The sequence below is a fragment of the Equus przewalskii genome, chromosome X, assembly GCF_037783145.1.
Source record: "Equus przewalskii isolate Varuska chromosome X, EquPr2, whole genome shotgun sequence".
NCBI classification, from domain to species: Eukaryota; Metazoa; Chordata; class Mammalia; order Perissodactyla; family Equidae; genus Equus; species Equus przewalskii.
In genome coordinates, this window is record NC_091863.1 from 120,990,870 (window position 1) to 121,011,104 (window position 20,235).

At 41.7% G+C, this 20,235-nt stretch overlaps 1 protein-coding gene across 1 annotated transcript in view; it reads left to right on the forward strand.

Moving 5' to 3' along the window:
- The window catches only part of LOC103564909 (uncharacterized), a 28,055-nt gene extending 9,498 nt beyond the window's left edge, over positions 1–18,557 (forward strand). The window contains exons 2-4 of the mRNA XM_008540839.2: positions 16,762–16,900; positions 17,801–17,983; positions 18,181–18,557. Of these exons, the coding sequence (XP_008539061.2) occupies positions 16,762–16,900; positions 17,801–17,983; positions 18,181–18,474 (616 nt within the window). The 3' untranslated portion in view covers positions 18,475–18,557. The remainder of the gene's footprint in view (positions 1–16,761; positions 16,901–17,800; positions 17,984–18,180) is intronic.
- The last annotated feature ends 1,678 nt before the right edge of the window (positions 18,558–20,235 follow it).

A 20,235-nucleotide genomic window follows, 5' to 3' on the forward strand; every position in this document is an offset into this window, starting at 1 on the left:
GTCAAATGTTTCCCTAAATCCAATGCTCTTCCACTTCACATACTAAATTTCATGATCCATGAGTTTCATTTGTCCACTCAACCAAAGCTAATTGATTATGTGTCCCAGGTTCTGTGCTTTTGGGGCAGCAGACAATTTTAAGAACATCTCAGTATTTACCGGAAAGCAACACCAACCATGAGTCAATTTTTCTTGAAAAGAACACTTTTATATTAACCAGCAGATAGGCAGCAGGGTTCATTCAGTGTGGTGGAAAGCCCCTCATATTTTTGCCATCTCAACTAAGATATCGGCTGGATCAGCCCAACCCAAATGGTTATTTGGTTATTTTCAAGTTCTGAGCTTGCTGGTTGAGTATGGCATTTCCCTTATTCCCTTGGAGGCACTGTACATGCTGACCAGTTGTCCTCTTTTATAATTACTACTTAGAACACATTTGATGTTGCAGTCCAAAAAAGCTGCTGGTACTAAAGAGAGCTGTTGTTTGTAGCAGGGAGGCTGGACCTTGATGTAGATCAGCCAAATGTGCCAGGGCCTGGCACTATGATGCTCAGACCTCTCTGATGCCCCCGTATAGGCGTGGCAGCAGTGGGTTCTTGGCAGTGCCTTTCCCCAACTTCCCAACTTGCACAGTTTCTCTTCACATGACCCTCAGGCTACCGCAGCTCATGAGGGCCTTTAAAGACCAGTTTGGAACTGGGTATTAGCAAACTGCACACAGAGGATGGTTCTTGTGGGAGTTCTCTTAGTCATTTAGCAAATATTCGTTGAGTGCCTGCTTTGTGCAAGGCAGTGTGCTAGATGATTGAAATGCAGCAGTGAATAAAGCAAAGGTTCTTCCCTCATGGAACTTACAATTTAGCAGGGTGTGGGGGCCTGGAATTGGCCACCCCAAGAGATGTCTCTTTGGCATGAGGATTGTTTGGGGCTGGTTACTTTGAATCAACTGCAGACAGGAAAGCAACTGAAAAGTAGAATTTACTTACCCTTTGTTAAGAGACATTTACATTTGTAAGGGAAATCTCCATCTGTAAAGGTGTCTCCCTCTCTGTACCAGGAAGAAGGGGGATGACCTTATCTCTAGAAACTCTTATCAATGCAGAAGGCAAGGACTTAAATTTGCATAATAATCATTCTTGTTTACTGTGCTTGTCTGGTAACCTCCTGTAACTGACTCCCTCCACCCCCAACATCCTCCTTTGTCTTTAGCTGGAGATGATATTTAAGGTGGTGGCTTCAGCCATTTTGGCGAGTTGCTCAGCTTGCCTGAGCTTCTTCCATGTATACATGTTATAAAGCTTTGTTTAATTTTCTCCTGTTATTCTGTCTCATGTGAATTTAATTTGTTCTCTGGCCAGAAGAACCCACAATAGGTAGAGGAAACGTCTTCTTCCCCTACAAGGGGAAGACAGATAGTAAACATGATCCATACATGAATTTTATGATGGTATATTAGAAGATAACAGCTATTTATAAAAGTGAAAAAGTAGAATAGGGTAAGGTAGATTGAGAGTACAATGTATGTGTGCGGGGGATGTGGTAAGGTTGGGGCAGTATGCTGTATTAACTAGGATGGTACAGACAGGTCTCATTGAGAAAGTGGCATTTGAGCAAAGACTTGAAGGAGGTGAGGGAGCTAACCTCATGAAATTTTGGAGAAAGAGCATTCTAGGAAGAGGGAACCATCAATGCAAAGGCCCCGAGGCAGGAGTGAGGCACACATGTTTGAAGAGCAGCAAGGAGACCAGTGTGGCTGGAACAGAGAGAGCAAAGTAAGTGGCAGAAGAAGATCAGACAGGTACCAGGAAAAGAGACCAGACTACATGGCCTTACAGGACATTTTAAAGACTTGGAATTTTCCTCTGAGTGAAATGTGGAGCAAAGTGACATGATCTGACTTAACATGTTGGATGGATCTCTTTGGCTGCCATGTTGAGAATACACTATAGGGGTCAAGGGCCAAAGCAGGGAGACCCTTTGGAAGTCGAATGAAGTAATCCAGGTAAGAGACGAGGGTGGACTGGACCAGGGTGGTAGCAGTGGGGGTAGTGAAAAGTGGTAGGATTCTGGATATATTCTGAAGGTGGTGCCATCAGAATTTGCTGACAGATTGTTGTAGCATGAGAGAAGTGACAAGTTGGATGCATATGTTTGTGGCATGACAAAATGGAAGGATAGAAGTCCCATTCAATGAGAAAGGGCAAGTCATGGGTGGGCAAGCTGGAGAAAAAGATCAATAATTTAGTTTTAGACATGTTGAGTTTGAGATATCTTATGGTCACACAAAGCCCTGTATGTGAATGTTTGTAAAGGCTTTATTCACAACTTTCAAAACTGGAAAAACCTCAAGTGACCTTCAACAGATGAAAGGATAAACACATTGTGGTACATTCATGCAATGGAATACTATACAGCAATAAAAAGAAATCAACTATTGATGCACACAACCACATTGATGAATCTCAAATGCATTGGGCTAAGTGAAAGAAGCCAGACTCAACTGGCTACATACTGTATCATTCCATTTACATAACATTCTGCAAGAAGCAAAACTAAAGAGACAGAAAACAGATCAACAGTTGTCAAAGAATGGAGATGTCAGGCGGGGTTGACTACACAGGGGCACGAGGAAATTTTTAGGGGTATTGGAAATGTTCTATATCTTGCTCCTAGTGATAGTTACACACTCTGTGTTCATCAAATCTCGTAGAACTATACACTAAAAAGGTGAATTTTATTGTATGTAAATTACACTTCAAGAAATCAAGTTAAAATATCGTATAGCCCATTCTTCAAGTTGCTGGGGTAAAACACATACTACTTGAATGAAAATAAATGAATCAATGAACGTGAGGCAGCGTTGCTGATACGGAAGAGCAATTGCCTTTTGTGAATCAAGGTTTTCCTTCTAGATCCTTATAAAGTAGTAAAGACCTTTATTTTGATTCCAAGTGCTAGCATCTGAAAGTGGTGAGCAATCCTGGCCACTACTGTCAAGTGCACAATGTATGATCATCATAGACTCTGATGGTCTTAGTCAGGGAAGAGCATGTGGATGAAAGCAGTCATACAAAGCATTTGGGTCTGTGCCTTTCTGCTGTGGGGTTTGTAGCTGTGCTTCGTGTGTATCAGAGGGCAACTTTGAGCTGGGCCCCAATGGGAAATGGAAAATGGAAATTTCTGGAAGGGTTTTTTAAGGTTGCCTATTGTACAAATTTAGCCAAAGAGACTTTTCTTGATTTTCCTAAATAGTTTGCCCTAGTTTACATCTGTGGGTTTTTGTTTAGATAGCAGCTGTAGAGAATTATAGCTTCCAGCCTCAGGCTTCCAGATTCTATCTTTGCACATTCTGAAATCAGTCAGTTATTTTAGAGTCTTGCAGCTTGAGGATTCCCTCAGAGCTCTTATGGGGCCCATCAAAAGGAAGCAGCCTACCTTGGCCTCTGCTGTCTTGCTCTGCCTTGATTTTGCAAAGTTCCAAGCGAACACAAGAGTTATGGTACTTTGTCAGACACAGAGGAAGGCTCTACATCTGTCCCAGGTCCTTGGAGCTCCCAGTTCTCATTATTAGCTTTGATAGAAGCTTCCAGTGGGGCCTAGCTAGACAATAGTCCATAAGCCATTGCCATTAGATGGATTAAAGTCACAAAAATCAGCCTTGGACTGCGACCTGCCTGTAGCTTATCTTAATGTCACAAGAGCATTGAAATGAATGCCTCTAATTAGCCAGCCATATGGCTTTGCTGCACACATGAGCCCTACCAAACACAGTCAATCAAAGTTTATGGGCTTGTTTCCATTCAGTCCCCAGTCTCATGTGCCCTTTCCCCCCTCTACCATTGTTGTTGCTGTCCCCTCCACCTGGAATACTCTCTTGCTCCCAGCCCTCCCGGATGCGCTGTTGAAATTCTCCCATCCTTCAGGGCCAAGTTCCCATCCACTCTCCTCTGGGAGGCCCTTCTGAAACTCTGCCCTGGAACACTTCGTCTCTCCATAGACCCTCCTGAGTGATACATATGTCCCAGTCTTAATACTCTTTCTAGATCACAAGTGGTGGGAGGACAAAGACAGGGTTTAGTCATCCCTGTACCTGTCCAGCCCTACCCCTCCTGCACCCCCTGCTCCACAGCTCGTCTCTGGGTCTACCACAGTGCCCTGCTCAGAATGGGCAATTAGAAAATGTTTGCTGACATGGAAAGCCAGAAGTCAGAATGAGCAAATGATTGAAATTCTGTTCTCTTCATCTGCCCATGGGAAATCAGATGAGCTTTGAGTGTACACCACATGGCATCCAAATATCTAATATTGTCTTTAAGTGTTAGAATTTCAATATACAAAACTCAGTTATAATTAAGACTTCAAAACTCTACGGATTTCTTCCACCTCCACATAGAAATTTAAAAACATTTCAGCAAACAAAAATGAATGTCTGCTCGAGTTTGAGAAACTAGTGGATTCTGATTGTTTAAAGAAAACTTCAAAGCAGAAGGGAGCTGAGCAGCATTTAATTTAAAGAAATCATCTGATTATAGGTGAGACACTATTCCCTGTACAAATGGCAGCAAAAGGCTGCATGTCGATTAGAGAAAGGAACACAAAACTAGAATTTTAATTCATACCTTATCTGATTTGAAACCTGAATTATTTTCTGTTGTGATTTATATGAGATTAGATCTCTCTGCTTCCACTAAATCAAGCTTAACAGGAGGAGATATTGCAAATAAACAATGTTCTCTCAAATGGTGTTTTTAGTATTTTCATTAAAAATGAAATCTAGCTGAGCTTTTTACTGCAGACATTGATGGCTCTATAAATTTTGAAGAGCCATGCGCTAGAATTCATGGACTCCTAACAAGAGACTTATGGATACAGCAGGACTCACAAAGCACGGGCGTAGGGCCCAGGAAGGTCTGAGCCTCAGTCTTGTCTCTGCTATCGACTTGGGGAAGTCCCTTGTCCTCCCTGGGCCTTGGTATCACATGTAGAGAGAATTGAATTATGGTTTTATTTTCTGTCAGTGAACCTTGGGCAATGAAGTAAAGAGAGTTAAGTTGCAGTTCTCCCACTGTTTTATGTTATTGTTCATTATTTAGTTTATTTGCAATCACACCCTATGATTTCTAAGAACGTTACCAACTTAAAAGACTGACATGGTGTCAATACTTTTTAAATGCCTCTGGCATTTCGTCTCTCTGGATGTATTAACCTTCTTATCATTGTGATGAGTCAATGTTAAAGTCAAACAAGAAAATGTCAAACTCCTGTCAATTTCCTCACTTGTGTTTGCTACTCTGCAGAAACATCATTGAAAGTATTGTATTAAAACATCCCTTAGTTTAACTTCTTGCTTCTTCATTTGCATTAGAATGCACTGTTTAATGCATTGTGGCAGGGAGGGGTCAAGGTGCAGGCATCAAATCATACCGGGAAACTGGGTTGCCAGCACTCAGAATCTAGCCATTACACCACCAACATTTGTGCATTACCCGACCCATGGATGCCTACGGAGATCCATTTGTGGGCCTTGACACAACATATGGCACTCCATGTAGTGGGATCCAGCCGAGAGTGGCCTGGTCATTGGCACTAGGAACAAGATCCTGGTTTGGGTCCTTAGACAATTCATCCGGTTGTCAGAGGGAATCACCTATCTTTTATCCAGCTGTTCTGACGTCATGTACTGGGCCATATTAAAGTGGGGTTTGCTCACCTGGAAGGGCCTATTTTGTTGCCCTGCATTGATGGACGATCCAGAGATAGTTTCTTTCTGAGGGATTGAGGTGTTGAGCTAGCCGATGTCCAAGGTCCCATCCAGCCAGGAATTTCAGTAGATATGGCTTGTGGAAACAGAAATCTTATGTCTGATGAGTTAGCCTTGCTCTTCAAAGACATACTTCTCCATTTATCTCCCTAAGCATCCACATATTCCAGTTAGAGGATTTCAGTGGCATCTCCGCCTGCTTCAAGAAGGGAGGTAGAGGTGAAATGATTTTCTTTTTAAACCTGGTTACTGCTCTGCAAAGTAGTCAAGTTTTGACTGACATTATTAGAAATTTTGACTGCAAAAATAAGCAATGAAATTTTCTTATTTCTGGGAATTATATTGATTTTGGTGATGAACATTTTCCTTGGAGTTTCATTTTTGCAGTTTGGACTCTCAGCCAGGCCTCCCCCTAATATCCTTTAAAAAATAATCGATGCTATTCTTTGAAGAACTGTTAAAAATTATAGAGGAAATGAAGGAATATTTCCCACATCCTCCATTTTAAAAGAGATTTTCATGATAAGGAAAGCTAGTGTCCAATACAGACGCACTCAGAAAGTTGACAGTCCACTTGCAGTAGCCACTTTACAAATTAGTGATAGTTTTATTTTTGTCAGTATAACTGAAATTGCTTAGTGAAGTATTGGTCTGATTATTCTTTTCATGAAACAAAATCCAGAATGTTATCTACTTTTACGTCAGAACCTGATTCGAGCTTTGTTCTGTTTTGAGCTTTACAACCTATTTTAAAAATTAAATTACTTTTCTTCTGCAAGTCTTGGTATGGTCTGAGGCTCAAACTGATGAGGATTTTTAGGCTGCTTAATTTTAAAATGGCTTATGATGAGGATTTTTAGGCTGGTTAGTTTTAAAACTACAGATGAGATTCAGGCTCAAAGGAGTGGAATTTGTTTGCCCCTTTGTTGGGAAACATTTACGTTTCTAAGGGAAACCTCTATCTGTGAAGATGCCTCCCTCTCTGTGCCAGGAAGAAGGGGGGATGGTCTTATCTCTAGAAGCTCTTAATCAATGCCAGAGGCAAGAACTTAAATTGGTTACTGTCTGCCAACCTCATGTAACTGACCCCCCCCCCCCAAAATCCTCCTTTGTCTTTAGCCGAGGATAAAATTCAAGCGGTGACTTCTGCCATTTACTCAATCCGGTTTGATTCTTATCTAAAAGTTGTGGGACCGCCAAATGGCCAGACCATACGGGCACTGATACCATTTTAACTTTTTTACATATTCTTTGTCTTGTAAAGAGATGACTCACATACCTATGCCTTAAATTTAGTACTAACCCTCAACTCGGGGCAGCAGCAGCAGGAGCTCTGACTGCCCGTGGGTCCTGTCCCCACGCACCAGCTCTGCCTGCCCATGGGTCCTGTCCCCATGCCAGCGGGGGCAGCAGAAGCGGCGGCAGCAGAAGCTCTGACTGCCCATGGGTCCTGTCCCCATGCTATTCCACACTATTCTCTAAATAAAAGAGCACTACTGCCAGATCTTGAGAGTCTAAGAAATCTTTCTTTCGACTCCTCGGCTCACCGACCCCGCATCAAAACCATCTTGACTTTTTTTGACTTTGAAAAATGTGAATGCACAGTGATACTGCTATTGGTCCTATTACTTTTTTTATTGAATTCAACAAATATTTGTATCTTTAGTGAGGTACCAGTCTCCTTGTGTGTTTTCAGTGGTCTGCAGCTCTATCAGCCTTAAAAAGCAGGTGGGCTCTATGAACCGCAGGTATACTGAGCAAAGGGCAAGATTCTGGAAAGTGGAACAGACTTACCAAACGGCAAGTCCTGATATCGACCCTGATATCAGTTTCCCCACACTAAACCCAGCATATATGGGGTTAAAACCAAAACACTCATTCCCTGCTTACTCTCTGGCTTCCTGGCTCCAGAATCCGCTATCCTCCATGGAGACAGACACCGTCAAGGACTAGCACCTGGACCATCTCCTCCCACAAAGAGATAAGAGCTGGTGGGAAAGCTGCTGACCAGCAAGGTCACGAGCTCCCTCCTCTCCGCAAGTGTCTCAAGGCCAAAGACAGGCTGGTGGGAAAGCTCCAACCAGCAAGGCCATATGCTCCCCCTCCCCTACCTAAAGCCCCAAATAAAAACCCTTCCTTTTAGCTTTTCGGGGAGTTTGGGATTTCAGCATTAGCTGCCCTCTCTCCTTGCTCAGCGCTGTGCAAAAATAAAGTTCCTACTTTCTTCCACAACCCCCGGTGTCAGAGATTGGCTTGCTGCGCAACGGGTGAGCGAACTCACTTCAGGTTCGGTAGCAGTCCCAAAGAAAGACCTCAAGAGCGCTCTCAGCCTACCCACTGAAGAGGTGACCTGATAAACAGATGAATATGCATGTGGTTTTTCTCTTTAAGGAATGCCAGCTCCATTCATGTCTGCCCTATTCACTGCTGTGTTCTCCAGTGCCTGGAGCAGCACCTGGCACTTAGTAGATGCACAATAAATATTTCTTGAGTGTGCTAACTGTGGAAAGAGCCTTCTCACACTGAGCTACTGTGAGCTCTTTTCAATAATATAGTCCCCCAGAACATTTAAAATCAAATCTAATTTTAACAGAAATGCATATTAAAACGTTGTCTTCAAGAATATGCCTCATGTAAAAAGACATGCGTTTAAAATAGAAGATTACTTGAGACCATTTTTGAAACGAAGAGGTTACCTAGGTCACTGTTCTATTCAAGAACTGATGTGACTCCTTGATGGTCATCACTTCGATTTCTAGCTCTCACCATGCTTGGCATTTGAGCACCTCCATCAGCTGCTCTTTCCTGCCTTTGTAAGGACTCAAGAGCTCTCTGGTTTGGATTACCTTGGAGGTTAACTACGCAACCTTCCATGTGATGCTTGAATCTTTTCTCCAACATCCCCAACAAATGTTCAAGCAGCCTCTACTAATGAGGAGTAGGCGAACGAGTGGGCCTGGGCTTTGCAGTCAGACAGACCTTAGCGTGAGTCATGCACAGGTTATTTCACCTATCTGAGTGCCACTAAAACAAGGGTAATGACACCTCAATTCCTAGTTCGCCATGATGATTAAATGCAGTGACATGTGAAAGCAATGAGCACAATCAAGACAACTCTGGGTGAAAAGTCAGGGGCCTCAGCGACAGCGCTGAATTCTGTAATTCTGTTCTGCCAGGAAATAGTCTTTCTCTGCTCCCATCTGAAACCACTGGTGCCCAGATGCTGAGACCCAACCTGTTACCCAGGAAGTCTGGAGCAACCTCAGGTCAGGATCTCAGCGTGCTCAGCATGCTGGTTGGTCTGGCTGCTGGTCTCACCCTCACCTTTCAGGAACTGCCTTTGTCGTCATCACTTGCCTGGTGTTTCAGTGCCTACCTTTCAGGACCTCCCTTGCTCCCGTCGTCCAACCTCTCCTCTGTCCTGGGGCTCACTAGCTCCCTCCCACCCTAATGCCCTCACACTAATTTCCACTGGCCTGCATCTTTCTCTAGTGCTAACCTTCAGATGTCAGGAGCAAAATGCCTCACCAGCTCCCCAGACAAGAACAGGTTCATTGGCTCTACGTAGCAACTCTCTGCTGCCACCCATCTCCCATTCTACAGCAGTCGTCCCTCAGGTAGGCAAGGGCAGAGCAAAGTTCCTCATTTCCCTCCCTTGTTCCAATACTGTTGTCTCCTCTAACTTTGATGTAATGTTGCTGCAACATTTCTCAGGATTAAGTCTGGGAAATGTTTTCATATCTTCACAAGATAAAAGGGAAACTTTGCCAAGTGAAATTGATCATTATAAGGTGGTGAGAATTTTTTTCTTCCAAGGCTGAAAAAGATCCGATTTCTCTTTTGTTTAGTCTCAAATTCAGTGTGCAATCACATATGTGAGAAAGACCTACTGTGTGCTGGGCATTGTGTCAGCCACAGTAAGGGATACAAAGTCAAGTGAGGCACAGCTCTGCCCTCAAGGACCTTGCGTCTGGCTGAGCAGAAGGGTGAATACATGGGAAAATACTCGGCAGTGTCCTACATGTAGTAGTAGAACTCTGTGTCGTTTGGGGAGGCAGGGAAGGGGATTCAGAGAAGTGAAAGGTGACTTCTACAAGAGGGGTTTAGGAAAGACGTCACCCTGCTCACCTGCACCAGGGGCCTTACCCAGTGAAATGTGGCCCCAACTGCACCTTTGAATCCGCTGGGCAGTTTTTGAAAAGCTGCAGTCTTCCAGCATCAGACTTTCTGTAGGATGGCACTTAAACAGGTGGCGAGCCAGTGCAGTCTTTTAAATGGGGGCGGCGAGTTTACTCTTGGCAGAAGCAGTATGTTTTGAGAGTTGTCATTTCTGACGTGCATCCTATACAAACAAAACTTTGTTTTCTCCCTTTTGTTTCAAGGTAGGAACTTGAATATCAAAATGAATCAGGCTGGGGCTGGCCCCGTGGCCGAGTGGTTGTTTGCATGCTCCGCTTGGGCAGCCCAGCGTTTCGTGGGTTTGGATCCGAGGCACGGACATGGCATCACTCATCAGGCCATGCTGAGGTGGGGTCCCACATGCCACAACTAGAAGGACCCACAACTAAAATATGCAACCATGTACCGGGGGTGCTTTGGGGAGAGGAAGAAAATAAAAAGGAAGATTGGCAACAGATGTTAGCTCAGGTGCCAATCTTTGAAAAAAAAATAAAATGAATCAGGCTGATTTCCTTAGAAAAATCAAAACATCTAATTATCTAATGCTTCCAACATGCTGCTAGAATCTGGTCCTCCAGTTACAGTAGAGAAACAAATAGTTCCTAGGGAAAGGATGAGTATGCTCTGGATATGTGGAAGAGAGGGAAAGGCATTCTGGTGGGTGGGATGAACGTATGGAGGGCAGGGGAAAAATGAGAAGAGGAGATAACGCAATGACAATGGCAATGAGCCCAAATGCAGACCTAGACTTGAATCTAGGCTCTTTGCCTTTTACTACTGTGTGACCTTGGACAAGTCTCTTAAACTCTCTGAGCCTCAATTTCTTTTCTTTAAAATGAGGGAAGAAAAATAATAGTCCTATCTTATGGGAGAAGATATGAGGTCATACATGTTGAGTGCTTGGTATAGTGCCGAGCAGAGTCAGTGCTCAGTAAGTGGTGGCTTTTACAAGCAAGGACAAGGCAGGCTCTGGGACAGAGAAGAGCCCAGATGGAAAGGAGGATATAACCCAAGTTCTCTCTGAACACTTTGTGGTTCAAAATAGCTCACAAAGCTGGAGGCAGGAAACCTTGGCAAGACATTTAACCTCTCTTAACCTCAGTTTCCTCATCTGCTAAATGGAGTTTTTTTTAATTGAGATATAATTCACATACCATAAAATCTACCCTTTTGAAGTGTTGATAGTATGTTCACGCTTTTGAACCCATCATTACAATCAATTTTAGGACATTTTCATCAACCTAAAAGGAAACCCATACCCATTAGCTGTTACTCTCCATTCCCTCCCTCCCTGCAGCACTTGGCAATCACTAACCTACTTTCTGTCTCTGTGGATTTGCCTATTCTGGACATTTCATGTAAATGGAATCATACATTATGTGGCTCAGTGTCTAGCTTCTTTTACTTAGCATAATGTTTTTGAGGTTGTAACATGTATCAGTACTTCACTTCTTTTTATGGCTGAAAAGTATTAAATTTTATGGATACACTGCATTTTGTTTATCTGTTTTTCAGTTGATGGGTATTTGGGTTGTTTCCAATTTTTGGGTATTGTGAAAAATCCTACCATGAACATTCACTTACAAATTTTGTGTAGTCATATGTTTTCAGTTCTCTTGGGTCAATACCTAGGAGTGGAATTGCTGGGACGTATGGTAACTCTATGTTTAACTTTTTAAGAAACTTCCAAACTGTTTTCCACAGCATCTGCACCATTTTACATTCCCACAAGCAATGTATGAGGGTTCCAATTTCTCCACTTCCTCATCAACACTTGTTATTGTCAGTCTTTTCTGATTATAGCCATCCTAGTGGATACACAGAGGCAAAACAGAGACTCTAATTCCTGTTCTTTTATGAGAAGTATAGATAGATAATTATAAAGAAGAGCTTAGAAAACTATAAAATGTTCATCAAGTATTAGTAACAAATAACTGGGTTCGTAGCCTGGGTTTATCATGAATGTTGGGTTTTGGAATTTCTTTTGTGAATTGTAGGGAGCTAAGGCAGGATTTAGAGGAAGGAAGTATTTTTAGAAAGATTCATCTGGCACTAGTGAAAAAATACTATAGCTATTTCAGAACTCAAATAGCTTCATTTCAGATATTTGTGTATGTCAGGGTAATTGGTGAGATTTTCAAAATTAAGACACGAAAACAAAAGTGGCTTCATTTGTCTGGTGTTGTTATAAAGTGAAAACTAGCTAAAATGATGCCCAAAACTTGGCCCTTTATTGAATTTTCTGCTCTAGACCCTGCCAAGTGAGTCACTGCATATAAGAAGTCTGGCTGCTTTTTCTATGCTGAGTACACTGCCAACTCCACCCCAAGTCAACCTTAGGCAAGTCACTTAGCCTCTTAACTTTCCTCATAAGTTTGCTGAAGCTTAAATGAGATAATACCTATGAAAGGACCTAGCACTGTGCCGGGAATGAAGTAAGTGCCCAGTAAAGGCAGTTTTTTCTTGTTACTGTCAGCCTGGACAGTCGGGCAAATCCCACAGTGGACCCACAGCGCTAAGGTTAGGGCCAGACTCAGAAGGACTGACCTATTTTGACTAAGGTTTATCATTTATTTTTATTATATTCATTATATTATTAATAATTTGGTTGCGGTATAGTAGACATACAGTAAACTGCACATATTTAAATTGTGCAATTTGATAAGTTTTGGCACATGTATACATCCAGGAAACCATGATCAAATAAAGATAGTGAATCTACCCATCACCCCCAACATTCCTCGTGCCCCTTGGTAATTCCTCGCTCCTACCCCCTCCACACCCCCACTTCCCAAGCTACCACAACCTGCTTTCTGTCACTATAAATGAGTGTGAATTTTCTAGAATATTATGTAAATGGAATCATTCAGTATGCACAATTTTTGCTCTGGCTTCTTTCACTCAGCATAATTGTTTTGAGATTCATCCATCTGGAGTGTAGCAATAGTTTATTCTTTTCATCGCTCAGTAGTCTTGTATGCTGATTGTATGACTATACCACAGTTTGTTTATCCATTCATCTGTTGATGGACATCTGTACACTTTTCAGTTTGGGGCTATTACGAATAAAGCTGCTATGAACACTTGTGTACAAGTCCTTGTGTGAATACATACTCTCATTTCTCTCTGATAGATACGTAGAAGTGAACTGGCTAAATCATGCTGTCAGATGTATGTTTTTGATTTTCTAAGAAAGTGCCCAACTGTTCTCCAATGTGCTTTTGCCATCCCACTAGTTGTGTAGGACAGTTCCAGTTCCTCTGCATCCTTGCCAACACATGGTATAGTTAGGTTTTTTGATTTTAGCCATTCAAATGACCATGTAGTTGTATGTTATTTAGGTTTTAATTTGCATTTCCCCACTGACCAATGATTTTGAGCGTTTTCTATGTGCTTATTAACCATTCAAGTATCTTCTTTGGTGAAGCGTCTGTTCAAATCTTTTGCCCAGTTTTTAAAATTGGCTATCTGCTTTCCTATTATTGAGTTTTGAGGACTCTTCACATATTTGGATACAAGTTCTCTATCATATATATGGTTTATAAATATTCTCTCCCTGTCTGCTGCTTGTCTTTTAATTCCCTTAACAGTGTCCTTCACAGAGTAGAAGTTTTTATTTAACTTTGATAAAGTCCAATTTATCAATTGGTTCTTTTATGGATTGTGGTTTGGCGTCACATCTAAAAATCTTTGCCTAACCTAACATCACAACCATTTTCTCCTATAGTTTACTATGAAAGTTTTATAGTTTTCAGTTTTACATTTAGGTCTTTAATCCATTTTGAATCAATGTTTGTATGTGATGGGAGATATAGATGATCAGAATGCTATTTTTTTGCATATTAATATTTAAGTTTTACAGCACCATATGTTGATAAGACTATACTTGCTCCACTGAATTGCCTTTACACTTGTCAAAAATCAGTTGTTTAGATACGTGTGGGTTTATTTCTGGACTCTATTCTGTTCCATCGATCTATTTATCTATCTTTATACCCAAACCACATTGCTTTGATTATTGTAGCTTTGTAATAACTCAAAATCACGCACTGTTTGTCCTGCAACGTTGTTCTTTTCTAAAGTTGACTTAGTCTTTTGTGTTTTCATTTGAATTTTAAAATCATGTTACCAATTTCTCCAAAAAACTTATTGGATATTGATCAGGATCAGTTGACCCTGTAGACCCATTTGGGAAGACTTCCACATCTTAAAACTACTGCGTCTTCCTACCAGTGAACAAGGGCTACTTCTCCATTTATTTAAGCCTTCTTTAATTATTTCAGCAACATTTTATAGTTTTCAGTGCACAGGTCCTTCACATATTTTGTTAAATTTTCCCCTCACTTTATCTTATTTTTAGATGATATTGTATTTTTTTATTTCAATATCTGATCATTGATACCAGATGGAAGTAAAGTTGATTTTGTACATTGATTTTGTAATCTGCAACATTGCTAAACTCATTTATTAGTTTTAGCAGCATATCATCTGTGAATAAAGGCAATTTTACTTTTTCCTTTCCAATCTGGATGCCTTTCATTTCTTTTTCTTGCCTAATTGCCCTGTTGAATATAAGTGGTGAGAGTGGGCATTCTTATCTTGTTCCTGATCTTAGGGAAAAAACATTTATAGTCTTTCCCCATTAAGTTTGATGTTAGCCGTGGTGTTTCTGTATATTGCTTTTATCAGCTTGAGGAATTTTCCTTCTACTCATAGTTTGTTGAGTGTTTTTATTATGAAAGAATGTTGGATTTTGTCAAATGCTCTTTCTGTGTCTATTGAGATGACCATGTGGGTTTTTTTCATTTAACCAATTAATATGGGGTATTACATTGATTGATTTTTGGATGTTAAGCCATCATTGCGTTCTTGTGATAAACAGTACTTGGTCACGCAATATAATCATTTTATTGGTTGCTGGACTCAGTTTGTCAGTATGTTGTTGAGGATTTTTGTGCTTATATTCATAAGGGCTATTGGTCTGTAGTTTTCTTTTCCTGTGATGTCTTAGGCTTTGGTTTCAAGGCAATAGTGGCCTCAGAGAATGAGTTTGGAAGTGTTCTCTCCTCCTCCATTTTTTGGAAGAGTTGGTGAAGAATTAGTGTTAGTTTTTCTTTAAACATTTAGTTGAATTCACCAGTGAAGCCATCTGGGCCTGAAATTTTCTCTATGGGATAGTTTTAAACTGCAAGTTCAATTTTATTAATGTATAAAGGGCTATTTGGGTTATGTATTCCTTCTCCTTCTTCTGCTCTTTTTTTTTTTTTTGGCCTCCTCCTCTTCCTCCTTCTTTTACTCAATATTACTAGTTTATTATAAAAGATACAACTCATAAAGATCCGAAAGGAAGAGATGCATAGGGCAAGGTATGGGAGAAGGGGCACGCGTAATCCATGCCCTTTCCATGCGTGTCACCCTCCTAGAATTTTGATGTGCTGAGCAACCTGGAAGCTCTCCAAACAGTTTCATTTAGGGATTTTATGGAGATTCGATTTCATAGGCATGATCGATTAAATCATTGGTCGTTGGTGATTTACTCAGTCTCCAAGCCCCTCCAACCTCCCCAAATGTTGAAGGTGGGGCTAAAAGTTCCAACCCTCTAACCACATGGCTGGTTCCCCTGGCAGCCAACATCCTTTCCAGAAGTTATCTAGGGCTCCACCAAGTCACCTCATTAGCATAATCTCAGGTATAGTTGAAATGTATTTCTTCTTGAGTGAGCTTTGGTAGTTTGTGTCTTTCACAGAATTTGTCCATTTCCTTCAAGTTGTCACATTTATTGGCATACATCATTCATACTATTTTCTTATTATTTTATTATCTGTAGAATCTGTTGTGATGTCACCTTTCTTGTTCTTGATATCAATTAGTTGTGTCTTTTCTCCTTTTGTTGTCATTTGTCTCCCTAGAGGTTTATCAATTTTATTGTTTTCTCAAAGAATCTCCTTTTGGTTTCATTGATTTTATTTGTTGTTTTTCTGTCTTCTATTTCACTGATATTGTTTTGGTCTTCATTATTTTCTTTCATCTGCTGTCTTTGGGTTTAATGTGCTTTTTTTTATATAGATTCTTAAGGGAGAAGCACAGGTCACTGATCTGAGGCATTTCTTCTTTGAAAATATATGCATTTAGTAATATAAATGTCCCTGTAAGTACTGCTTTGGTGGCATCACATAAATTCTGTTATGTTGTGTTTTCCTTTTCATTCTGTTTAAAATATACTCTAATTTCTCTTTGATTTCTTCTTTGTCTCATGAGTTAAGAGTGTATTATTTAGTTTCCAAATATTTGGAGATTTTCCTGATGTATTTCTCTTATTGATTTCAAATTTAATTCCATTGTGGTCAGAGAATAAAATTCACATGACTTGAATCCTTTTAAATTTATTGCGACTTGCTTTATGACCAGAATATTATCTTAGTAAATGTCTCATGTGCGCTTGAAAAGAATGTGAATTCTAATGCTATTGAGATTATTCTGTAAATGTCAGTTAAGTTAATTGAGAACATAGTTCAAATTTTCTATATCTTTCTGTCTACTTGATTTTTCACTTATTGAGAGAAGGGTATTGAAACCTCTGACTATGATTGTGGACTTGTGTCTTTCTCCTTGCAGTTCTATCAGTTTTTGTTTCATATAGTTTGAAACTCTGCTATTAGGAGCAAAATATTTAACACTTTTGTTCTCTTGATTAATTGACAACTTTATTATTATGAAATGACTTCCTTAGCTTTGATAATATGCTTCATCTGAAATCTCTTTTGTCTAATGTTAATATAGCCACTCTGCCTATGGCTAACTCCATCATCTCTTTCCTACAGGGACAAAACCCAAATGAGAGGCCCTCTGTCTAGGGAGATAAACGGACTTGGTGAAGATCACAAAGTGTCTCCACCAAGAAGCTGGAAGCTTGTTATAGCTGTTCAAAACAAAGAATTCCACCAATGTCCCTCTAGAAAGGTAAGGTCTATTTCTCCAGACAATCTCAGGAGAAGGAAAGGAGTTAGGATGCTAACAGTGCCTGTAGTAAAATAAGGTAATAAAAATATCTTGTGGGTGGAGATACATGTTGAGAAGAGCTTTGTATATAAGGCACACACGCCTCCGGTTAAGCCAAGTCCCTTCCTAGGTGCATTCATCAGTTTTAGGTTGTAGTTTTCTGCATGCAAACACCCAGCACAACTTGCAGCATCTGCCTCATCCCCCTACATATTAAAACCTCAGCCTGGATAGGACACCCACTGAGATGAGCAAGAGCCTCACGTTTGAAACAAGACTAGAATACCCAGCAGAGCAAGTTTATTCACTGAAGTCTTGACAGCTTGAAGGCAGTGATTTCAGAATGGAAAACCGAAAACTGAGGAGAGCTATGTGGACACTGGGAGGAGGAGGTGGATGAAAAAGATCCCTGGTAGTGGCCAAGTGAAGAATGGTCTTCAAAGTGTGTAGGAGGGAAATTAGGTGATTCACACCTGCTCGTAGAGTTCAATATGGCCACATTACCATGGATAGACTGAAGGTGAGACATACAGAAACTGGGTAGTGGTGAAGGGGGAAGGAAGAGAATGAAGCAGTGAATAGGGTGGCTGTGGGGAACGGTTTGGAGGAAACATCCTCTCCCTGCCATGTGTGCCACCAGCATTGACTGGGGAGATGAGGAGGGGGGCAGGTCAGTTTGGAAGGCTCTTTAGGGGTGCCCCCTTCCCCCAACCAGAACATCTTGGTTGCTCCCCATCCTCCCCTAGAGGTGTCAAGGTGGAGCTTTGTGATGTCTAAGCCCAACCCACGGCTGCCATTGGCTGGAGGAGAGCCTTGCTGACCAAACAAAGCTGAAGGGTGTGGCCCCTCTCTGTCCTATAGAGGGGTATATATAGGCAGGTCAGCAGGCCTGGAGTAGACAGACCCCTGGGAGGCGCTGACATGGCAAAGGCGACCGGGAAATCCCAGGCTTCTAGCACAGTCACGGAACAACCCTCGCCAAAGAACAAAGAGAGGAAGATGAGGAAGGGCTCCTGTCAACCCAGGTCCGGAGGCAGTGTCAAGGTGAGATGACCCCGCCCAAGCTCCTCCTCTTCCCCTTTGACTCCCCCCACCAAGACTCCGCCCCTGTCCTTGCCTGGCACACAGCCCCTCCTCAGCCCACGTCCCTTCTCAGGAAGCCCCTGTTCCCACCCATCCCCCCCCCCCCCACTCTTCCCTCAAACCAGTGCCCTTCTGGGCTCACCCTATTGTCTTTCCAGGCGGCCAAGAAAACTACGTGGGCCAAAAGACCCCTTCGAAGGAGATCCACTAAAAAAGCCTCTAGAAAACGTCCCACCTCTTCAGTCAAATCTAAGGAAGTGAGAGGAACAACCCTATTCGGTCACTATCACAGGCTGAATGAACAGCTGAATCAAGATAAGCCAGAGGAGGACACAGAGAGCATGGAGAAGCCCAGCACTTCATGTGCCTACCTGCACCACCAGCAACTTCAGAGCGAGGCCAGAGACCTCACAGAGGAATCATCTGAGAAGTCTCTAACGTCTGACCCCTGAGAAATGGCCAGTGGTGCCGACGTCATTTGACAGCAGCAGGGTGCCCTGATGGTGATTTCAATAAAACGGACCTGTTGTGAAAATGTGTGTGTCTCTGCGAGTTCTCTCATGGGGGGAGCGGGGAAGGAAGGGAAGAGGCAGCTGTGTGAGGGGGAGGGAGGTGAGTCCTGCGGGGTCGGGGGTCAGATCAGAAGGTCCAGTTAGCCTGACAGTGGGGATAAGGATTGGGTCAGGACTCAGCACTAAAGACAAACTTCTTCCTTAACACTATCCCACAGACAAGCAGGAAAAATGTCTGGTGTTTCTGCATGTGTTTGCAGGGGGTTTGGGGCCAGCAATATCAGGGTGTAGATTTCAGGAACCCATTGGGCAAAGTGTGTGGAATGACAGTGCCACCTTACCCCTCAAAAAGGCAGATAAATACATCCCCTTTAGGCCACCTACCTCAAAGTAGTGATTGTTACATCCTGCCCTAAACTAAAGGCCCCCCCAAAGGACCAAAAACCTCACCCTACTAAAAGTCAACGATGGCACCCCCAAGGACTGACATAATACTGTTTGTAGGCTACAAACACAGCACTGATTAGGCCACTGTCTTGTTAAGGAAACTTGGGATGGAACAGTTGGCTACAAATGGTGGGGCAGTAGGAGTCGTTCACCCCTGGTGCAGGCAATAAAAGGGAGGATTGTTTGCAGACAATTTTTTAATTAAACTTTATTTTTAGATAACTATAGATTCACATGCAATTGTAAGAAATAATACAGATAGATCTCATGTACTCTTTACCCAGTTTTCTACAATGGTAACATCTTCCTTCCAAAACTATAGTACAATATCACAACCAGGATATTGACATTGACATAGTCAAGATGCAGAACATTCTCATCACCAAATGAAACTTCATGTTGCTGTTTTATAGACACATCCACTTCCCTCCTAATATGGACTGAATGTTCGTGTCCCCCTATATTCCTATATTGAAGCCTTAATCCCAGATGTGATCGTATTTGGATGTGGGACTTTTGGGAGATACTTGGGTTTGGATAAGGTCATGGGGGTGGACCCCCATGATGGGATTGCTGCCTTTATAAGGGGGTGGAGAGATCTAAGCTTGCTCTCTTTGCAATATGAGAATACAGCAAGCAGGCTTCTATCAGCAAACCAGGAAGAGGGCCCTTGCCATGAACCAAATTGGCTGGCATGTTGATCTTGGACTTCCCAGCCTCCAGAAGCGTGAGAAGTTAATTTCTGTTAAGCCGTCCAGTATATGGTATTTTGTTATAGCCGACTGAGCTGACTAATACATCTCCCATACCCACCTCCTCCTCCTCAACTCCTGGCAACCACTAATCTGTTTTCCATTTTTATAATTTCATCATTTCAAGAATGTTATATAAATGGAATAATACAGTAAGTAAACTTTTGGGATTTGTTTTTTTCACTTAGTATAATTCTCTGAAGATTCATCCAGGTTGCTGTGTGTACCAACAGCTCATTTTTTAACATTGAGTAATTTTCCATGGTATGGATATACCACGGTTTGTTTAACCATTGCCCCACTGAAGGACATGTGGGCTGTTTCCATTGTTTAGTTATTGTGAATAAAGCTTCTATGAACATCCATATACAGATTTTGGAGTGAACAAAAGTTTCCATTTCTCTCAGATAAATGCACAGAAGACTCATTCATGGGTCATATGATAGTTGCATGTTTAGTTTTTTAATTAATATACCTTATTTTTTGGACAGTTTTAGATTTA